The 23,233-nt window shown below is 35.5% G+C and overlaps 1 protein-coding gene across 1 annotated transcript in view; it reads right to left on the bottom strand.

Annotated features, from left to right (window-relative positions):
- Positions 1-812: 812 nt before the first annotated feature.
- LOC150110021 (ankyrin repeat and FYVE domain-containing protein 1) overlaps positions 813-23,233 on the bottom strand; it is a 532,825-nt gene continuing 510,404 nt past the window's right edge. Inside the window, 1 exon segment of the mRNA XM_090395273.1 lies at positions 813-5,038. Within this exon segment, the coding sequence (XP_090251399.1) occupies positions 4,909-5,038 (130 nt within the window). The 3' untranslated portion in view covers positions 813-4,908.

The following is a 23,233-nucleotide window of genomic DNA, read 5'->3' as shown; positions in this document are numbered from 1 at the left end:
ACAAGGGCACACACTATCTCCACTCTTATTCATTATCTAAGTTCACCATATTATGAAGAAGATTACATTAATGATATCAAAATTAGAAATATTTAACTGACACTTAAATATACTTCTAAATGCTGGCCTAGTTCACTGAGTGGCAAGAGTAGCTGCTCTCCAGTCAAGGCTGCAGATTGCAGTCTTGACTGGAGAGCAATCATGCCTTGGGCATGGATGTTTGAGATGTCCTTCATTCATATGTACAAAATATGCACTCTCCCAAGAGTGCATATATTGTACATATGAACCATGGGAGAAGTAGGCCTAGCCCTCCTCCCATTAGGGGGAAAGACCTTAGTAATGAGTGAAATCAGAGGCAGCTCATACTCATAGTATAAGTTTTCAAGAGTCTTTAACTGAATAACTGTGTAACAATTTGGCATGAAAAACAGCAAAGTTAATTAGAAAATATGTAGGAATATGGCAGAGGATGTGGTTACAGCCTAAGACAGGAGGATGTGGAGGAGATTCACTAAAAACAGCACTGCAACTTAAGTGGGATAAGCTGCAGAAGAAGTAGGAATATGGCAGAGACACTGCATTGGTAGTGTCTGAGCTCGTTGAAAACAAATAACGAAGCCACTGATGTTCTTTTTGAACAACTGCAGACCGCAATGGTTGCACTCAGTAGAGAGGGAAAGCTATTTCAGAGAAAATAAAGTTCATTGGGTTTAATTTGGTTGGTACAGAGGTATGCTTCTATATACTGGCTGCTCTCATATTTTATTAGGTTTAAAATGCGTATTTTATATCCATAAAAGACAAATACATAAAAAGAATGGACACATTTATTTATTAAAACAGAATAACTAAAGTTATCTTTTTTTTATACAAAATATGAAAAAAATTCACTAAAAATACTGATATTCAGTAATATACATCATTAATTTACAGAAATCCTGATTAACAAATAAATAGCTATGTTTATATTGTTACAAAGTTATTTTTTTATTATTTTTTATAAACATGCATGCATATATACATACGCCACAGATACAGAAATTTTATTTCTCATACAGTACCTGTATTAACACTAATCACTTTGGCACTACCAGCTTGTTTTTACTTTAATGTGGTCCATCACAGATTCGGAACTTACAACATGTTTAACTTTTAGTCACTCTTTTAGTAGTTTTTAAAAGATGAACTGAATTAAAATGTGCCTTGCGAGTATAAATTTATTATGTACAGCAATTAGTACAGCTGCAAAAAAAGTTCTCTCTATAAAGAAGAGAAAATAATTAACAGGTACTCGTAAAGAAAATGACTATTGTGGCTAATATGTTTACAACAGATGTCCCCCTCCAGCAAGATATCAACATTGATATTATGAAACACAAGCAAACCTGCTCATTATGGCAAGTTATTCAACAATTTTAGTTATATTTTCATTACATATTTATAATTAATGAAAATATAGCTGATCAAATAGTCATTATATATTCAACTGATCACCATGTCAGAAGATGCCTTCCTAAAATAACTACAGAAAATGAAACAATTATCAGTACCTTTTCAACAAATCCGAATTTCATAACCCCTAATGTATGCACTTCACATTTAATGAAAATCTTTAATGATTCATATCCTAATGATTAACATTTCCCTTTCTGTACTTTAATTATTATAATAAATGCTAATGAACACAGTTACTCAACATTGTTTCACAAGTTGCACTCCTTTCATTTGCTTGATAGCAAAAAAAGTCAAATTTCTTAAAACCCAAACATAGTATAACTTAGATAAAGATTTGCTGTGCATAATCAATTTCCATGACTATTTAAACAATTATTATTTTTTTAAAAATCTTCTTTGAGTTGTCTTAAATGTCTTAGTCTAAAGTTATCAGAGCCATTCATATATATATATATACATACAGTATAAGCTCCATATACAAATGCCTCTAATTACGAACAAATTGTTTTACGAACTTTTCCATCGAAAAATAATTTTACCAATTGGCGAATATTGTTGATTCATGAATGTACTGATGCTCATGTGAGTTGGCAGTTGTTGATCGGTTCGTGTCAGTGTATTTGGTTCTATTCAAGTGCTGTGTATCCACTCTTCAGTGTATCGTAATTTTGATAAATTTACTCTCTGATTCAAAGCATTTCACCCCCCCCAACCCCCAGTTGTGTTTATTTAATAATTAGTTAATGTGGCTCTACAAAGTGCTGTGATGAAAAACAGAAAGAGCCAGACCAGCTATTGAACTCAAGAAGAACATATCTAAATGGGAAAATGGAACTCTAATTTCTGAACTTTCTAAAGATTATAACATGGCAAAATCGACAATCTGTACTATTATTAAAAACAGAGATGCGATTAAAAAGGCTGATGTGGTGAAAGGAGTGAAAACTTTGTATCCTATGAGATCTCAGGCTGTCGAAGAAATGGAAAAACTTTTGTTACCATGGATTAATGATTGCAGGTGACAGTATTTTGGAGGCAATAATTTGTGAAAAAGCTAAGCAACTACATAGTGACCTTAAGTGTTCAACCATGGGATCTAGTGCCAATAGTAACAATTGTAAAGCTAGTAGGGGATGGTTTGAGCGTTTTAAAAAGAGAACTGGGATTGATAGCATAGTAAGGCATGGAGAAGCTGCTAACCAATTTGTGGATGAATTTAAAACATATGTAGGGATGGAGGGATTTATTCCTCAGCAAGTGTTTATTTGTGATGAAACAGGACTTTTCTGGAAAAAGATGCCTAAGAGAACTTATATCACACAAGAAGAGAAAGCACTGCAATGACACAAACCAATGAACAGTTAACTCTCTTGTTGTGTGGTAATGCTATAAAATGAAACCTTTGTGTTTCACTCAGAAAATCCCATAGTGTTTAAATCAAACAAGTTTTTGGTAACAAGGCAGTTTTTTATACAGTGGATCCACAAAGTGTTTTCCCCCATTGTAAAATACTACCTTGAAAAGAATCTACCTTTAAAAGCATTTCTTGTGTTGGACAATGCTCCTGCTCACCTCCCAGGCTTGGAGTATGATTTGCGAAAGCACAACTTTATAAAAGTCAAATTTCTACCTCCTAATACCACTCCTCTTATCCAACCCATGGATCAGCAGGTCATTTCCAATTTCAAAAAACTTTAGACAAAGGCTTTACTTCAAAGGTGTTTCGAAGTGACATCTGACACACAACTGACCCTCACAGACATTTGGAAAAAGCACTTTAACATCTTGCATTGTTTGAGGTCTATAAATAAAGCACGGGGAGATGTTTTGCAGAAAACTATGAACTCAGCCTGGAAAAAATTGTGGCCTGAGTGAGTGACAGGCACAGATTTTGAAAGTTTTCCTGGAGAGCCAGCAGAATCTGTGGTTGATGAAATTGGGTGTCTGGGCAGATCCATGGGATTAGAAGTGGACATTGCTGATGTAGAGGAGTTGGTGGAAAATCATCAAAGAGAGCTTACCACCAAGGAGCTGAAAGAACTGCAAAAGGAGCAGCATGTTAAGGAATGTTTTTCAGAGGAGGAGGAGGGGGCCTAGCAAGGGAACCATTTCCACTGCTGAAATTAAAGAACTGTACTTCCATTGGGAAAAAATCCAAACCACTGTAGAAAAGTGGCACCCTGATGTATCTATGGTTAATGACAGTGTTAACATGCTTAATGATAATATCATTGCACATTTTAGAAAAATTTTAAGAACAAGACAAACCCAGATAATTTTGGGTTTGTCTTGTTCTTAAAACCCAGTGTTTAACATCTTGCATTGTTTGAGGTTTTGAGGTCTATAAATAATGCATGGGGAGATGTTTCATGGAAAACTATGAACTCAGCCTGAAAAAATTGTGGCCTGAGTGAGTGACAGGCACAGATTTTGAAAGTTTTCTTGGAGAGTTTCCCAGATAATTCTAGATAAGTTTGTAATTGAAGCTAAAGAATCACCATCTTGTCTGCTCACAAAAAGACAGAAAAGAGCAGCAATACCTGAGGGGAAGCTACCCAACAATTTTATGGAGGGTGACTCACCTTCAAAACAATAATTCCTCCCTCCTCCTCCCCATATATATTCAGTAAAGGTAAGGTTGGTGTTATATTCTTATTTTTATTTTATTTAATTTATGATAATAGGTGAAAATTTCTCATGTGGAACAGATTAATTTATTTTACATTAATTACTATGGTAAAAATAGTTTCACATTAAGAACTTTTTGTTATATGAACAGCCTTCTGGAATGAATTAAGTTTGTAAAAAGAGGTTTTACTCGTGCGTGTGTGTGTGTGTGTGTGTAGTTTAGATAACTTCAGATTAAGATATAGCACTGTGAATCACAATTACAATGATTGAACAAAGTCATGAACATTTTTAATAATTTTAACATAATTTTTAAGACTACTACTATTATATTTTCCTATAAAACTATCTGCAGTTATTTGCTAAAATGTTATTTATAAAGAAATATTCTGCAATGTGACAAGTTCCCTGATAATGTCAGTTATCAATACATTATTAAATATTTATGCTAACGTAAGGATTTGTTCTGAAAGTTATGAACTTTTAAGAAACTACTTGTTTTTTGAACCAGCTTTCTTAAACAGGTTATCTTCAAGATTTTATATGCATTTTCATTTCATACATCTAATTATATTAGCATAATAAACTGTGTTCAGCAAATGTGAATAAATATATTAGCTGAGTGAATTACTGATAATTTTTGTTCAAAATAATTGGTAACAAAAAACAAGGTGACTAAAGAAATGAATCTGTTGTAAATTCCAAACAGGAATTGTCACCTGAAATGTCTCAAACTACCTAATTATTTTTATAGTCCTTTACTATATGATTAGTAGGGGGGGGGGGTAGAAATGAACAAAAAAAAAAAAAACATACTGGTACTCATAAGGCTCCAACAGTAAGTACATCAAAGCATACTTCACACACCCGTACTGGCTTGTTGAGGTTGAACTTTAGGATGGGCATATCCTTATCTGAACATTTAGAACAAAGGATTCGGCCACAGTGTCGACTATAAAATATAAAATAAATTTAAGAGACATCTATACACATAAGCCTGCTTATCTATGAATAGTTTCATTTTATTTTACTTTATTTTTTTTTTTATAATTTACAAAATTCATTTAGCTAGAGTGAAATTTCATTACAATACAATAAAAATATAAGAATGAACTTTGCCTGCAACATTTCTTGCCTCTCAAAGGCTCAAGTTTAGTGAGTATAGGAGTGGCAAATTTTGGGAAGAGACAGAAGTCAGAGGGAGCCAAATCTGGGGAATAGGGTGGATGTTCCAACAATTCATAGAGCAGATCCTTAATTTTCCCATTGCCAAAACACTTTTGTGGGCAGGTGCATTGGCCTGATGAAAGATGATTTTTTTTCTTCTGCAACTCAGGTCATTTCTCACGAATTTTGTTTTGTCTAGTCTGGTTAAAAGATCAGAATAATATTCCCCAGTTATTGTTTTACCCTTTTCAAGATAATTAATAAACACAATGCCTTTAGCATCCCAAAACACAGGTGCCATGACCTTTCCTGCTGATGGAACCAACTTTGTCTTCTTTGGCACTGAACAACTGGCTTCTGTCCACTATTTTGACTGCTGTTTGGATTCTGGTATGTAATGGTGAATCCAAGTCTCATCCATAGTAATAAATCAATGCACAAAATCAGTTTTATTCTTGTTAAAATGCTCCAAGCACTGTTCAGAGATTTTCACGTGAGTGCGTTTTTGATCTGCTCTGAGCAAGCACGCACCCATCTTGCGCAAAGCTTTTTCATTTGCAATTCTTCATCCAAAATATATCCTACACGTTCTTTTGAAATGCCAATAGTCTCAGCAATTTCACGCACTTTGACTAGCCGGTCATCCAATACCATATTGATCAATGATTTCTGGTGTTGTTACACTTTTTGGACATCCTTCACGTGGATCATCTTCAAGGCTGGTACAGCCCCATTTAAACTCAGAAGCCCATTTCTTAATTGTTGAAAATAAAGGAGAAGAGTGCCCATAAACTTTTATGAACTTCAAATGAATTTCTTTTGGCATTAAACCTTCTTTTACAAAGAATTTTATAACCGCATGATACTCGATTTTATCCATTCCAAGGGATACAGACAACACTTTTGCTTCAGACAGCTGTATAAAACAAGCTACTTGATATGAATGACTGAATGAATGACTTGCAATTTCACATGGATGCTTATGACAGACGTACCAACTTAGAAAAAAAAAAAAAACTGCTCCAATCTATGGTTGAGGCCGAGAACTTTTCAGACCACCCTCGTAGTAGGCTGAAGTCAAAACTTCCCAGATAAGTGGAAAGGGCCTCTGCAATCCCTAACACTTTTTTTTTTTTCTTGCAATGACTGCACTCCAAAATCCTAATATGTTTGTGCCTTATGATATATCTCATGTTGCACTGGTTGTCATACAGAATAATCTGCCTAAGCAGTGTTCAGGGCTTAGGCAGAGGATCCTGTTTGAGAAGTATATTTCAATCTCCAACGCAAGTCAGTGTTACTGCGAACTAGTAAGAGAGAAGGTATGGGATTAACCTCAGAGGTGAACTTATGCTAGTACATGTAATGTATGGGGTCTACAGATGGGTACTCTTGATATTGTCCATAAAGAGATGGAAAGGTATAAAATTGACATCCTGGGAATTACAGAGACCAAATGGAATGGAGAAGGTCATTTCAAAAGACAGGATTGGTGAACTAGTAATTTATTCAGGAGGTGACCCAATGTGTCAATCATCGCAGTCTATACACTCCCACACAGATATGTCTGATGAAAAGAGTAAGGAGTTCTTCAAAAACCTACAGACTGTGTTAGACTGCTTGCCAAGAAGGGATGTACTTTTTATCTTAGTAGACTTTAATGCAAAAGTGGGAAAGAGTATGAGAGTGAGGCATGTTTGATCTAGGTGAATATAACACCCTGGGTGAAAGATTGTTGGAATTTGTCCATGCTAACAGATTAGTTATCAATACCTGCTTCCAGAAATACCCACAATGGAACTATACGTGGACATCTAATATTGAAAACTCAACACACAAGATTGATTACATCCTGGCTCTCCAATGGTTCAAGACAAGCATCACTGATATGCATACTTGTCCAGGAGCAGACTGGTAATAATCATCAGCTAGTAAGAGCTAAAGACCGGGACTCCGAAACCATTTAAGTCCGGCTCACCCATCAATGTTGTTGGATAGTCTTTTTGAGACTAGCGAGGAGAACACACTTGAAATGCTGTGGGAAGGGGTATCTTCTATTATAATCTTCACAGATTATAACAGAGAATACCCATTTCCACAGCATTTCCTCTGTTATAATACATGATAATTATTCTTGTTGAGAGGCTTATACGCTGGTTATACATGATAACTAATAATTAAGGAATTGACAGCGTACACTAGAAATATAAATTAAATACACTTTAATATATACTTTCCGATATTTCGGCAAACGTCACACTGCCATCTTCTTGGGAACTTAATACAAAGACAAGTGCACACAAGTACTACATAACAGCAAATGAGAACCGAAGGTAGGAAGCTAACGTTTTCCTAAAGTCCTGATGGTGCCCCCTGGCGGGCTATATTGGTAATTCTTGGCCTTTGGGCTGAAGTTCTTCTGATAAATGTTTCCCAAATTTGGGGCAGTCTCATGCACCCAAATTTGTTGAGGTTTGGCATGTTCCTAAGGGCTTGAGGCTGATTCCATGAATAGTCGTTCATATTTGAACTTGCTGCGGTGTATTACTGTGGCTTTCTTCCATCTTATTCTGTGGCGAGTATCCAGAGCATGGTCTGCAAGCCCAGAGTGGCTATACTGGTGAAATCGGATGTAATCCTTGTGTTATAATACAGCTGTGGAAACAGCTATCCTCTGTTACAAGAGCTATACTAATTAGAAGAGATCCATAGATATCAGATTCACCATGGGATCTGATTGAAAGGAGGCAGTTAGAGAAACAAAGAGACACAGGGACCGAATATAAAAGATTACATAGAGAAGTCAGAAAAGCCATCAGACAGGACATTGAAAAAGTTTATGCTAATAAATGTGAAGACAGAATTCCAGATGATGAGGCACAATTATAAAATGATGTTTCATTTAGTTCGTGACCTACAGCACAAGTTTAAGTCCAAACTGAATGTCATCAAAGACAGTAATGGAGCAGTACTAACAGAAGAAATGGAAATCAAAAACAGATGGAAAGAGTATTGTGAGGAAATGTACAGCAGAGGATAAGAAAAATTTGAAAGAGCCCTCTTACCAAGAAAATTTTGAAATTTGAACCTCCTCCACTTAGGTATAAGGTTGAAGGAGCAATTAAACAGCTTAACAACAATAAGCCCCAGGTGCAGATGGAATCCAGCAGTTAATTAAAAGATCACAGGGGATGGAGGAATAAGTGTGTTTCATAGATTGATTACAAGGATATGGGAAAGACAAAATCATGGCTAGAGACTGGAAGAAGTCGATTTTCATACTGCTGCATAAGAAGGGAGATCTACACAGGATTGCAATCCTATGTAGATCTCATATGCAATCTTCTAAATAGGATTAAGGCCAAAAGTTGAGTTAGAAATGCCTGAGGAACAAACAGGTTTTTAGAAAAGAGAAGGGTACAAGAGATCAGATCCTTTGCTTCAGATCATTGAAAAGCATAAAGAATTTAGACTCCTTATGGTAATGTGTTTCATAGACTACTCCAAAGCTTCTATGTTCAGCATATGAAATTGTAGAAGGTAATGAAATTAATGGGTTTTCCTCAACATATTATCAGGTTAATAGCTAACTTGTACAGTTAGCAAGAAGCCATGGTAAGGTGTTGGATTAACTGATTGGCTCAGCTTGGCAAGAGAATTAGGCAAGGATGCCTACTTTCTCCCCACCCATTTATTATGCTGAGGATTCATCTATGAGAATAGTATCTATGATTCATGCATTGGATGAGCTTAATACAGGAATTGGATAGGTGGCAGATTGATCAGTAATCTGAGGTACATTGATGATACAGTACTCCTTTGTAAATAAGGAAGAACTAGGATAAATCCTTAATAAAATTAATAAGATCAGTAAGAACAGAGGACTTCAACTCAATTCTAGCAAGACAAAGATTATGGTTCTCAAAGGAAATACAGACATGGAAGCTTCTGAGAAACAAGTGTACCTTAACAGAGCAAGAATTGAGGAAGTCAGCAAGTTCAAATATTTGGGCTCCATTATTAATGTGAAGAATTGCTGTTCAGAAGACAGAAAAAGACAATTAGAAATGGCTAAAATAGTCAGAGACTTGTCTAAAATCTGGAAGGATGAATCTATCCTCACAAGGACAAAGCTGAGGTTTCTGGATGCAGATGTTTTTTCAACAAGTTATAGATGGGAAACTTGGAACAAAGAAGTCTGATAAGAAAAAGATAGCTGCTTTTGAGTTTTGGTGTTACAGACTGCTATTGAGGATATCTTACACTGAAAGGCAGTCGATGGGTGCCAGGAGAGATTGACAGAAGAAAGCTGAAATACTTTGGGCACATTGAAAAGATGGAAGGAGCACTTCTGAAAACAATAACAGAAGGTAAAGTTCCTGGAAAAAGAGAAAGGGGATAGACCTTCAGTGAGATGGTATGTCTGGAGTGAAAGATCTTCAGAGTTGAAGCCTCCAGAAAAGCATATAATTCTGCCATACAACAGGATCACCTGGTGAGGAACAAATCCAAGGAAAGGAGTAACCATACAGCATCTGATAATATCCAATGTGTAGTAGATGGGACATTTCACAGTATTATGAAGTATTAAAAGTTAGAAATAAGGCTCATTCCCTAATTGCAGCCCGAACATTTGTGATGAATGTGAAGACACTTCCAAACCAATATAAGTGGAAATGTACTTTATGTAGTCAATTTTCTTTGTCTTTATTTGTAATATGAACAATCTGAATTTTGTACATGAGTACCACTATACATATTTTATGATCCACTGAATCACTGTCTGATTAATCATCACAATGTTACCAACATAATCTGTAAATGAATATAGTCATATTTTCCATTCTCTTGCCCAAGCAATTGGCTTTTTGCATTTGGATAGTACTTCTGCATAATCATTACTGAATATAAAACCAATTTGTACTATGATAGTACATGGTTTAATTTACATTACCACTACAATTTCTATTCACAATTCCTATATTTTCAAGATTTTATATTTTGATCCTCCAACTGCAATCAACCTACCTAGATCTTGGTCTTCCTCTGTCTCTTTTCTTGCTGTCCCAGCATCAAACATCTGTTTTGCTAAGTTTTCTTATCTGTTAACTTGTTTTCCTTTCCTATTCTTGAACACTTAATATATCAAGTTCCATCCTAATATTTTCATGTTTCATATGATTCTGCCATCTTTTTATGCCTCTATTTTATTTATTTATTTTTAGTTTTTCTGATCTTTGATAAACTATTATATTTAACCCAATTCTCAGATCCATAAATTAAAACTGGTTTGAATAATGTTATATACTGCTAGCTCTGGCTTCTGGCTAATTTCTTTCCTCTTGTTCCATATAAATTTATTCAAATGGCTCCTACCATATCATCTTTGCTTATTCTATTATCTATTTCCAAATTGCTCCACTAACTGTAGCACATTAACTGGTAGATCTTATGTGGCAATTTTGCTACCAAACATTATACCTTCCTATGTGATGTTTTTTTTTTTTTTTTTTTTTTTTTTACAAAATAATAACCAAATAAATGAAAATTAGTGGCTTGCATACAGTCTAACCTGAGCCCAACAGATCATCTACAGGATGGACTAGAACACAAGGCAGGCATGGAAATGGCTCATCATTAGTGAAAATTACTAATGCTTTAAAGGAGGAGAACACACTTCATTAATTTTATCAGAGATTAGTAGTTTTCAATGATGCATTGAGGCAGTTATTATACGTAAAGAATATTCAAATGGGTGAAAAGGCTTATGAGTTCACAGTATATGTGATTTATTTTCACAGTATTGATGACAACATAAAATGATAAAGGAGAGGTGATATGATTGAGACTTTTAAATTGTTGAGAGGTGGTTACAGGGTTGACACTGGGGAGTTCTTTCACTTAGTTGAACAGCAGGCAGGAGTCATGACAAGGGGCCATCCCTGGAAGTTACGAAAGGAAACTGTGAGAAAGATGGTGAGGAGTGATTTCTTTGCATGGAGGGCAGTTGAAACCATGGAACATATTGCCTGATAGAGTGGTGAGAGCGAGAACGGTCAATGCATTTAAGGAGTGGTATGATGTTAGTCATACCACTAACACTGATGAGGCTTGATAGACTTGTGTTTCTTAGAAAGGACCTCCCACGACGAGTCTTTTGACTCCATGGAGGCCTGAATAATAATAATTATTATTATTTGCTGATATTTTGCTGGTAAACAGTTTGTCACAGTATGCGAAACAACAACAATTTGGTATAACAGTGGACTAGTTTAAAAAGAGAGAAAACAAATATTAATTAGATATTAAAATGACTGTCTCCCAGATTTTTAGTAAATTTATACAGCCATATTTGCAGAGCTTTGGAGTATGTTTTAAAGCTTCTGTTGATTCCAAAAACAATCTCTCTGACTTGTAATGATTTCTGTGTAGCACTTTTGTTTTCTTCAAATTGATTCCATATGAAGTGGTATCCAGGGCATGGTCTGCTAGACCCAACTTGCTATAACAATAGTGAGGGATTTCTTTTTTTTTTGTGTTCACAAAGGCAGATGTCAATAGTTCTTCCTGTCTGTCTATAGTAAGTCCAGTCACAAGAACAGGGCACTTCATAAACTCCTGGATGTGATAAAGAAGAGAGTTTGTCCTTAGGTGAATGGATGAGAGCTGCCAATTTGATGGAAGGTTTAAATATGGTGCATAGCTGATATTTATTGAGTACTCTAGATTTCTTTTCAGATGTGCCTGGAATGTATGGGATGGTAACAGTTTTGCTGTGGTCTTGTGTGGTAAGCAATGGAGGGGGATTTCTGGGAAGATGCAGTATTTTTTCTATCCTATGGAGATTATAAACCACTGGCTAAAAGAAGGTGTGATGTGAGTGAGTAAGTTTAGCAGTAAGGGCATTATCACTGGAACAAATAGCTCTAGCTCTGTGAGTTAGTTTTTGAGATACCATACTGTTGAGCTGGATGATGGTGTGACTGTTTGTCCAAATATCTCCCTGTCTATGTGGGGTTTCTATAAACAGATAAGGAACCAGTCATTAGCTTACTGTTCCATTGTGAAGTGGATTTTAAGTTGTTAGCTATTTAAATGTACTATAAAATGTATCCAATGTGTCTGCACCATGTGGCCAAATAGCAAACACATCAATTAGCATAGCCAAACTAGCGGTTTGAGAGTGTCTGTTCATAGTTTTTTCAAGTGTTCTATGTAGAAATTGGCTAAAGGTGGGGGGGGATGTCCATTGTTGTCCCATCTAATTCTTTGTATATCTTTCCTTTCCATGTATAATAACCTGCATGTACTATAAATTTAATTAGTTCAAATATATCAGGGGAAAAATGTGACTAGTAAATCTAGAGTTTCAATTAATGGTACATTTGTAAATAGTGACATGATATCAAAACTAATCATTACGTCTAAACTTTTTAAGATATGGTTTTCTAAAATACTTTTTAGGTGAACAGAATTTTTAACAAAGGAGGAAGAATTATTTATGAGGTTGGCTAGTAACTTAGCAAAATGTTTAGCAATTTAGTCAGCAGGACTGTTTATAAGTTCCCACAACACAATAGGGCATGGGGGTATACTTTGTGAATTTTAGGTGCTCCATATATTCTGGGTGATTTAGCATAAAAAGGCTTAAGTTGGTTAATTATTTCTTTTGGCCAGGAAGTGACTTTTTTTGCATAATTTGCAAACTATTTTTTTGAGAGTTAGTGGGATCACGATCTATAATTTGATACGTAGACTGGTCTTGTAGAAGTATGTACATTTTGCTTTCATATTCAGCTGAATTCATTGACACAGTACCTTTGCATTATCTTTGTCTGCTTTAGTTATTTTAGGGGACCAATTGTTCAATGCTGTTGGCACACTCTCCCTCGATGAGTCTTTGGACTCCCTGGAGGTGTCAAATAATAATAATAATAATATGGTTATTACTGTATAGTTCTTTTGAAGTGCCCTGTTCTTGTGACTGGGCTTACTATGGATAGACAGGAAGAACTGTTGATATCTGCCTTGGTGAACATAAATACATCCAGCATTATCGCTATGGTAAGTCAGGTCTAGCAGATCATGCTTTGGATACCACTTCACACAGGATCAATTGGAAGAAAACAAAAGTGCTGCTATACAGAAGTCATAAGTCAGAGAGATTGTTTTTGGAATCAACAGAAGCTTTAAAACAATATTCCAAACCTCAACAAGTATGACTGTATAAATTTACCAAAAATCTGAGAGACAGTCATTTTAAGATCTAATAAATATTTATTTTCTCTCTTTTTCCAACATAGATGGTGTCTAATTAGGATTTTAGTTCTTTGTACAATTTTTTAAAATTAGTCCTACTGTTATACCAAATTGTTGTTTTGTGTACTGTGACAAACTGTTGTTGTGCTCTAAATTCGCTGGATATAACAACAGATAAATATCAGCAAGTAAACAGTAAAGAATAATTTCTTAAAATGTGTCAATAACGATGTATTTTGTTTACATCAGCAAGTTCCCATATCTTTTGGTGATAGTATACTTTATGTATCATACTGGCTTGTTGAAGTTAAACTTTAAGATGAACATCACTTACTATGACCAAGTAGAACATGGGACACTGTTTTGTCTGGCCCTGTCACATTGTTACCATCAGCACTCATCTTTTTCCTTTTACTTGCCATACAGTGAAAGAACTCTGGAATTTCTTTGGCCTGCTCAGCTAATTTCTTCTGATAATCTGCTTTTGCCTTCCTTACCACGTTGGTCACCTTTCTTGAGTGAGCTTGCTGATCACTTTACTCCTTTTTTGAGTAAAGTGATCAGATATCCATCTAACTCCTAACTAATTTATTCTCTTGACCTTAGGTATACAGCCTGATAATGCTTCCTTTGGATACCACCCCTTGATTAATCTCTCCATCCACTGCTAATATCTTTCCCTTGCAGATTCTTATGTGTTTCAAGATATCTCCTAAGCTTGTTATAATCACGCATCCCATACTTCCACATATCCCATCTTAATTGAAAATTCCACAACCTCCCAAGTCAAGACCACATAATCACTCTCCCCATTTGAAGGAATGTGGCTCTTGATAATAACAAGATCTGATCCTATGATCAGATCCAACACTGGCACAGACTAAGTTCCCTCCATCACATGATGTTATAAGTAATTATCTCTTAGCTGGTGGATAAATTCCATTTCTTTTCTGGCACCTGATTTTTTCTCTTTCCAATTTATGTTTCAATAGTTGAAGTTCTACAATAATAATTACTTGAACTGTTCTTATTGTGCTAATTTGGCAATGCACGTCTGCCACATCATCTCTTTCCTCACCCTCTAGCAGCAAACAATTATGTGTTTAGTTCTTCTATTGGCTTCTATCTCACAGAAGATTGCTTCAAATGAACATCAATCTGCTCACCCAAGAACAGCATCCCCCCCCCCCCCCCTTATCACATCCAGGAGTCTACGAAGTACCCTGCTCATGTAATCAAGCCTACTACGGTCAAACAGGAAGAACTGTGAACATCCGCATCAACGAACACAAAATATACATCCAGCATTATCACTATGGCAAGTCGGGCCTAGCAGACCATGCGTTGGATACCCCTGCACACAGGAGCAACTGGAAAAACACAAAAGTAATGCACAGAAGCTCTTACAAGTCAGAGAGATTGTTCTACAGAAGCCCTGAAACACTCTCCAAATCTCAACAAATATGGCTGTATAAATTTGCCTAAAATCTGGGAGACAGTCATCTTAAGAAAAAACTAGTACCGTTTTTTTCTCTCTGTTGTCTTATGTGATAGCTGCATTTTTTTTTTTTTTTTTCAGATGGGGGTACCAAAGTCAGAACTCTAGTCTTTGTGTCGCTGCTACAATTTTGATTAACTAATCCGTTGTTTGCACCATGTTGTTATAGTCTCGTGTATTGTGACAAACTGTGTTTTTGTGCTCTGAAGATGCTGTTATAACACTAGCGAAATATCGGCAATAAGTTAATAAATAATTATTTACTTATTATTCTGTGTTCTAATATATATCGTTAAAAAATAAACAACATGTACGACGAACACATAAGTCTGTCAACATGAACATCAACCCATATAACCATCATTCACTCGCCTGGCTTGCTGATCTTCTAAGTCTTTTTGGCTGCAATTCTTCAATCATCAGCAGTACACTGTGGAAAGCTGATCTGAGGTATAGTCATAGAAGATGCCAGCCGGGGTTTAGTGATGAATATGGTGAGACATATCACCGATGTTGATAAGTCCCTGGACATATGTGGACCCCCCCCATGGAGTTTTGTTATTTTGTTCTATTTTTGAAGTACACAGGCAACTGATTATATGAGGGACTGCATTCATGAGATAATATAATAGAAGTTGCATTCTGAAATGAGCATGATTCCAATCTTTCAAGGTTCATTTAATCGAAACTGCACCTATTTTTCATACATAAGAGGCATAATAGTAGTAAATAAAATATTCAGCATGTATAAAACAAATAAAGCAGTTCTTTATTTTCAGCATTTATACATCATAATCAGATCTTAATCATTACTTTAACTGGCATGCTGAAGTTGAAAGCTGCTTTTTGAATCTCTCAATGGAAACCTGGATTCCAGTTTTCAACTTCTGATTGTCACCTCTTGATGTGTTAACTCCTTATGACATCTCTGCTTTGAAGAGATCATGAAATTCTTCAGTGATAACATGATATGCAGCTGCAGTGTTATGGTGAGATTGTTGAATGTATAGTGGATCTTCCAGTGGTTGAATCACCCACAATTTACAGAAAAAGGCATTGGTTGCTTTTTATCATTCATAAGGTCTTCATAAAATTTTTCATCCTCTCTCATATGATTACCCAAGAAAAATCATGTTCTACTGGTTCTGATACTCAGTTCATATAGCTGATATCCTTTCCATTTCCTCAATTGCATGAGACTGAGATTTTGTTACTTTGATCATGCTAAGATTTGTGGATGATTGAGTGCCACTCTTACAAACTGTATCAGCATTATCATGAGTAGTTTTTCCTGTAGAATCACTGTTCAGTGGCCGTTTGAATGTCAATACTATGTTCATCTCTAGAATGGGATTTTCTAAGACTTTTCTTCAGGTTCTTCATTTCACTCTTCAGTTATTTTTTTTTCTCTTGACAGAGATCTTGCTTAAGGATGCAGAAGTTATTTACATATAAAGACAATACTCCATTGACCAAAAATGTAGAACATAAAAAAAAAAAACACAAAATGGACACTGGGCCCAAATGGAGATAGGAAACAGTGATAGTCTTTATATACCAAAATGAAACCATATATGTGCAAAAACATGTTGAAAGTTTATTTTTCACTTGGTTAGATATAATAAATTTAGTTAAATCCTTTATCTAAGTGTGAGCAAACAAAGTTTGCACCTGAAGATATTTTGTTTGCTCACACTTGGATAAAGGATTAAACTAAATTTATTATAGTGCAAAAACATGGATAACAAAAGTGCTTATAATAAGAGTTACCTATATTGTTTTTTTTTTTGCTTTCTTTTTTTGTAGTATTTTTGATTTTTTTTAACTGTATCATAATTTTTTATGTTATCTTTCATGTTAGAATATTAGGAAAATAGAGTAAGGGAATGCAGTAGGGGTGTTGAAGAATGTGTGAACATGATTCTCACACAGGGAGTGCCAGAGACCCAATCTAAGCATGGCATAGTAGCATCATGCTTAGATATCAGTGTTGTTACTCTCATCAACATGTTTTCATGCCTATTATCTTTAACATTCATCACTTTGGTATTTTGCTTTCGATATTCACTTATTGGAAACAATTTTTACATATTTTTCTGGCAAACTCACTTTCATACCACAAACTATTCATCCTGAATAATGAATGTGTTTCACACATGCTGCACTTCATGAAGTCCATCTTAGCATCAAACACTTGTTTTGCTATCCAAGAGTAACAAAACAAGTGTTTGATGCCAAGATGATGAGACCCAAAGAAAGACGCTGATCTAAACTGATGCAGTTAACAGTTCCTTAAAAGAACAAAACATAAGATCTGATGATATTATCCAACTTATGTCTTCTTAATAACATTAATGAGGATGATCATTGGTAACTGAAGTTGGTAACAACGAACTTAATTATGTAATACTATCATACTATCCTGTATATTAGTTCAAGGTGTCTATCAGAGATTGATGATTAAGACGATTAATTAATCCACCTCTAACTTGTATTTATTTACTTGCTCAGCTAGTCTTCCCACAAAATTCAGTTTTGTCTTACTCACCATATATTATTTATTTATTTATTATTATTATTATTTGACACCTCCAGGGAGTCCAAGACTCATTGAGGGGAGGGCAACTGCTCTACAACTCTCTGCCTCCACCACTCAACCTCATCCATCAACCACATCTCCACCGATGGCATCTACTGTCCACCACTAGTATTTTCACAGACTATCACAAACATCCATTCCCATGGCAGGATTCGAACCCACAGCCTTTTGGCTGGAGAGCTGATATGCTAACCACTCGGCCAACCAGGCCGGCAATATATATCACTTTTCTAATCTGTACACACCATATCAACCTGCTCACATCTTTTCTTTCTTCAATTTTATATACTCTACATAAAACATATTAGTGATGAATTTCAGGGGTCCCCTTCAAGATACGGAGAGACTGCATTTCATTTTGAAGATTCCATCTAAAAGTGAGTATTTTGGCTGACAAATACAGTGAATGCTTGCATAACAAACTCAAAGGATCACAAAAATAGTTTAGTAAAGTAAATAGTATGCTTGTAATGGAGTTAGAATAGTGATAATGAAATTCAAACGTGTATCGTGGAAGTTAATCGAACAAGTTATTGCATAATCACTGTTAAATTAGCAATTAATGACCAACCATGCATGAACATTATCATAGCTTATGCCACACAAACCTGCTGCAGCGACCTAGAAAAGCAGTTGCTCTGGAATGATGTTGACTGCCTGAAGTCTATGCCAGCAAATAAGAAAATATAAGGTGATTCAATGGCAATGTAGGAAGGACGAGAGAAAAACCTGCCAAAGAGTTCACTGTAGCCAAAATTATGGGGTCTATAAACCCAGAGTGAAGACATCCTGTGCTTTGCATCAACATATGATTTAGCAATAATTAATACCCTCACAAAATCTATGGAACACCTTATTACATATAAAAGTAGTATACTGTAAGTACTCAAACTGATTATATTATGGCAGACCACCTGTCCATCAAGATCTTCCAAGACTGCAAGGTAATACCAGGAGAACTTCTCACCATGCTGCTTCTCATTCCAAACTCAGTGGCAGCTCATAGTGAAAAGATCTTTATAATCTGATGGCATAAACTTGACAGCAGGAGTGATGAAATCTATGTGATGATTTTGTGGATTACCTGCATTAAGAGGGACATGGAAGTCCAGTGAATTGAACATGGGATGACTTCCAACGATACTGTACTAAACACAATTTAGGCATAATGAAGGGGCCTATAAACAGCAACAAGGAAACTAGACTGTGGGCTGAGGGAAGAAGTAAAGGACAAGCTTTATAATAAGAAATTCCTTTTTAAAGAATGGTAGCAAACTAAAACCGAACAAGACTGCATTGCATATTATGCAGCAAAGGATGCAAGAACTGTAGCATAGGCAAAAGACAGTAGTGTTGATGATTTTTATGCACAAATCAAAATGTCCAAAAATGATAAGGAAATCTTCAAGATTTGCAAAACAAACACATCATGATTCAAAAGATATCAAGGGGTAAATACATACTGAATGAACAGGGGTGTTACTAACAAACAATGAGGACATAAGACCGAGATGGAAGGAGTACCATGACCTGCTAAGTGAAACCTAAACCAGTGAAGTTTAGCCTAACTTACCTACAACAAAAAGTCTTGTACCAGAGATCACAGAATCAGAAGTAAAGAGACCAACTGACATGTCAAACAAAGCCATAGGACCTGATGATATTCTAGATGAACCGTGGAAAGACTGGGTGTGGTGGGTGTAACCTCCCTGACAAATCTTTTCAACAGGATCAGAGAGAATGCTAGATGAATGGAGGAAAAGCTATCTGATACCGTTCTATAAAAATAAAGATGCGCGACTCTGTGAGAATTACAGAGGCATAAAACTCATTTCTCACACATTCAAAATGTCGGAGTGAGTGCTGCTTAATCAGAGATTTCAAGAGAAAAGTATAAACATCACTGAAAATCAGTCTAGGTTCATCTCAGGAAAGTCCTCAACTGATGCCATACACTTGATCAGAAATTTATCTTAGAAAGGCACAAAGATAACAAACAAAAGCCATTTGATTGGGTTCCACAGAAATCAATATGGCAAGCATTGAGATCACAGAATATTATATTAATCAAATGAAAGACATGTACCAGAATGTCACAACCAAACTAAGAGGCCCACCAGGAACCAGTAAGAATTTAAAATCAAGGTGGGAGTAGATCAAGGATCAGCACTAAGCCTACTTCTGTTCAATTTGGTCTTGAACTGCCTAACTGCAGACATTCAACAGCCTATGCTGCCAAAATTGTAATGAGGAGTGATGACTCAAAAGACTTACAATTGATAATGAAAGTTTATTTTTCACTTGGTTAGAGTATAATAAATTTAGTTTAATCCTTTATCCAAGTGTGAGCAAACAAAGTTTGCACCTGAAAGTATCTTCAGGACTGGGGTAAGGTGGTACAGTACCTGGTGTTGTACCACCTTATCCCAGTCCTGAAGATACTTTCAGGTGCAAACTTTGTTTGCTCACACTTGGATAAAGGATTAAACTAAATTTATTATACTCTAACCAAGTGAAAAATAAACTTTCAACATCTTTCTCTAAATCCAGAGTAATTTATTAAAAAAGGGTGGCACACCATTTGGCAACTCCTATAGGTAGAGATGACCTGTGAATGTTTCTGCCTGATATCTCAGCTTGGGCCTGGCTCCCACTGAAGAGACCTCAATAAAGGTCGAAACTAGTCTGGGTAGTGGCCCTTCCCTTAATGCATAACATTAGACATATCTGCAAGGAGATGTGTTTTGCATTATAGGAGATACTGAGACAGGAGTGTTGGTATCTTGCCCCACCTTTGCAACGAGTTGTCCTGGTGTTGTACCACCTTACCCCAGTCCTGAAGATACTTTCAGACGCAAACTATGTTTGCTCACACTTGGATAAAGGATTAAACTAAATTTATTATTACAATTGATAAGTGGAAGATAGCTCCGGAAACTAGTGGCATGAGAATTAGCAGAGAGAAAACTGAGTACATGTGCTGTGATTTTTCAAATGGATCTAACCATAACATCATATATCTTCAAGATACTCTATTCAAGAAGGTTGACGGCTTCTAGTACTTGGGTTGAAATCCTCATGAATGATAGCATGATCGATGCAGACATGGAACACTGCATGAACACTGACTGGATGAAATGGAGAGTACTGTTTTTTATGCACCATATCATACTGTTTGGAGTATGATATGGTGCATAAAAAACAGTACTGAACTTAATTTCAAGTATTGAACTTTGAAAGTTATTCAGTACATTTTTTTTTTATTTTGAGTTTTTAGGATACTGAATGTTTTCAGCATTTGTTTATAATGGAAAGAACAAATTGACTGCTCCCCCCCCCCCCACCCCAAAGCATTTCAAGGCAAATTAGCAGAAAAAATGGTATTATTATTCATGACTTATTTTTAACAGTATTAACAACACCAAACAATTTTATTAACTGCTTATATTTTACATTGGATACCCCTTCACACAGGATTAGATGGAAGAAAACGAATGTGCTGTTTACAAGGCGTTATATATCTGAAAGATTATTTTTTTTTGAGTCATGGCTTTGAAGAATTCTCCTAACCTAAATAAATATGGTTGTATTAATTTGCCAAAAATATGGGAGACTGTTATTGTAAGAGCAACTTCCACAGAGTTGTAATATGTAATGTTTTTTCTTTCCTCCTTCTTTTTTACAACATTAGAGCATGCCAAAATAGGACTTTAGCTCTTTTGTCCATTACAATTGTATTGTTTCATTTACTTACTGTTGCATATACTAACTGTGCTTTGATGATGCTGATTTGAAATTCATCAAAATTAAGCAGTTAATTAGACATCCTTTGACAAAATTGTTTAGTGTTGTTAATACCATTAAAAAAGTCATGAATAACCGTCAATACCAAAGCTTATCTGTTAGAATGGTATTATTAATTAAAAAAAAAAGAATAACAATTGGTCTTCTATCACTTATAAAATGCATGCATTTTTTCCTTCACAGACTGATACATTAACACAAAAGTAGTTAACATATTTGCTTCAAAAAAATTAGCCATAGCATTAACAAAAGTTTATAAATTGACCACTAACATTTGTTGAACAAGATATCTGCCTGATTGGTGAGCCAGCACAGAATTTTTAAGCCCCATTTATCACTGTTCTAATGCACTGACTACACAGAACTGAGTGATTTAAATCTTGATTTTTTTCTAAGATTTTTCTGTATACTTCTTCAATGTTCACAACTCCGAGTAGCTCTCCTTTTTAAATGAAAATGTAGATGCTAAGATATTTGCTTTTCTCAATGATTTCACACAAACTGTTCACATGCCTACTAAAATTAGATTTATCTAACCACTGAAACATTCTCGATTCCATTATGGAATACTTAGTAGTATACCGTACGTGGTGCTGTCCTCTCCAAGTAATTCAAATCACAACCAGCATTGATTTTTTTATATGACAGAGCAACATTGACAGTGATTCTATTATATGAATGCCGAGTGGGATGCTCTATAATTTCTATGCTTAATTTTTCTGGTTGGGTTATTGTTTTCGGGTTTCTGATTTTCAAATTTTTGCAATAAATGCATTACTAAAACTCTTACAAAATAAATAATCACTTCCCATTTCACATTCCTTTTATAAAGCCTTGGGTCCACAAGAAGATCCAAGCATATCACAACTCCATCCAAATCTTTACTTCCTTTTCTCTATAGACTAAAGCTTGAAATAGCTACTAACAAATTATCAGCACACATCCAAAACCGATTTTGAAAAGGCTAAATAACAGGTCCATGACATCCACTTTCTAGTTCCTTGCTGAAGTTATTGGCCATAACTTTTGACTAAAACTGAACAACCAATAAACTTTTGTGAGTTCCAATTTTTTTGCACTTAAATGATTCTATAGTACTATACCCATAGAAAAGGCTTATTTCCTGGCATAATTTTCCCTTCAACTCTTGAATTGATAAGCTCAGTAAATGTCCTCTTAACATTCCAAAGATTTAACATTCAAATGTTACTATTTGGTTTTCATTAGAAATAGATCAGAAGAATTTTGTTCAATCTGGATATCATGAAAAGTCTCCTGATCCTGATAGCATTTCTCCAATTGTTCTGAAAGTTTATGTTAGACAGTTAACTCCTGTCTTGTCACCATTTTATATGTCTCTATTATTATTATGTGACACCTCCAAGGACTCGCACTACTCCACTACAACTCACTGTCTCCCTTACTCAGTCTTCCAACAACACTACTACCATCAGCACAGTGATATCTTCTAGCCCACCACCACTATTGGTATATACAGGGTGTTCGGGATAAATTTGACATATTTATAATTAATTATATTTTTCCGTAAGTTACATGTATTAACACAGACTTCTCTTCATTTAAAAGTTTGGACCCTTCTTCATTCATATACAAGATGTCAGAAAGGATGGATAGCTGGAACCCACCTGAATCATGGAAGAGAATAACTTGTATCATGATGATTCGTGCCCGCCATCAAAATAAGGATATTACGACTGCTGCCCAATGCTCCCTGAATACAGTAAAAACAATCAGGCATGAACTAGAGACTTGCAATGGTGACTACGAGGATGTAGCAAGAAGAAAGATCCCTAGCAGAC

This window comes from Typopeltis vanoorti, chromosome 1 (genome assembly GCF_054136105.1).
Source record: "Typopeltis vanoorti isolate ZY-2024b chromosome 1, IOZ_Tvanoo_1.0, whole genome shotgun sequence".
Taxonomy (NCBI): domain Eukaryota; kingdom Metazoa; phylum Arthropoda; class Arachnida; order Uropygi; family Thelyphonidae; genus Typopeltis; species Typopeltis vanoorti.
The sequence above is the reverse complement of the archived record's forward strand: the minus strand, read 5'-3'. Positions and strand labels throughout refer to the sequence as shown.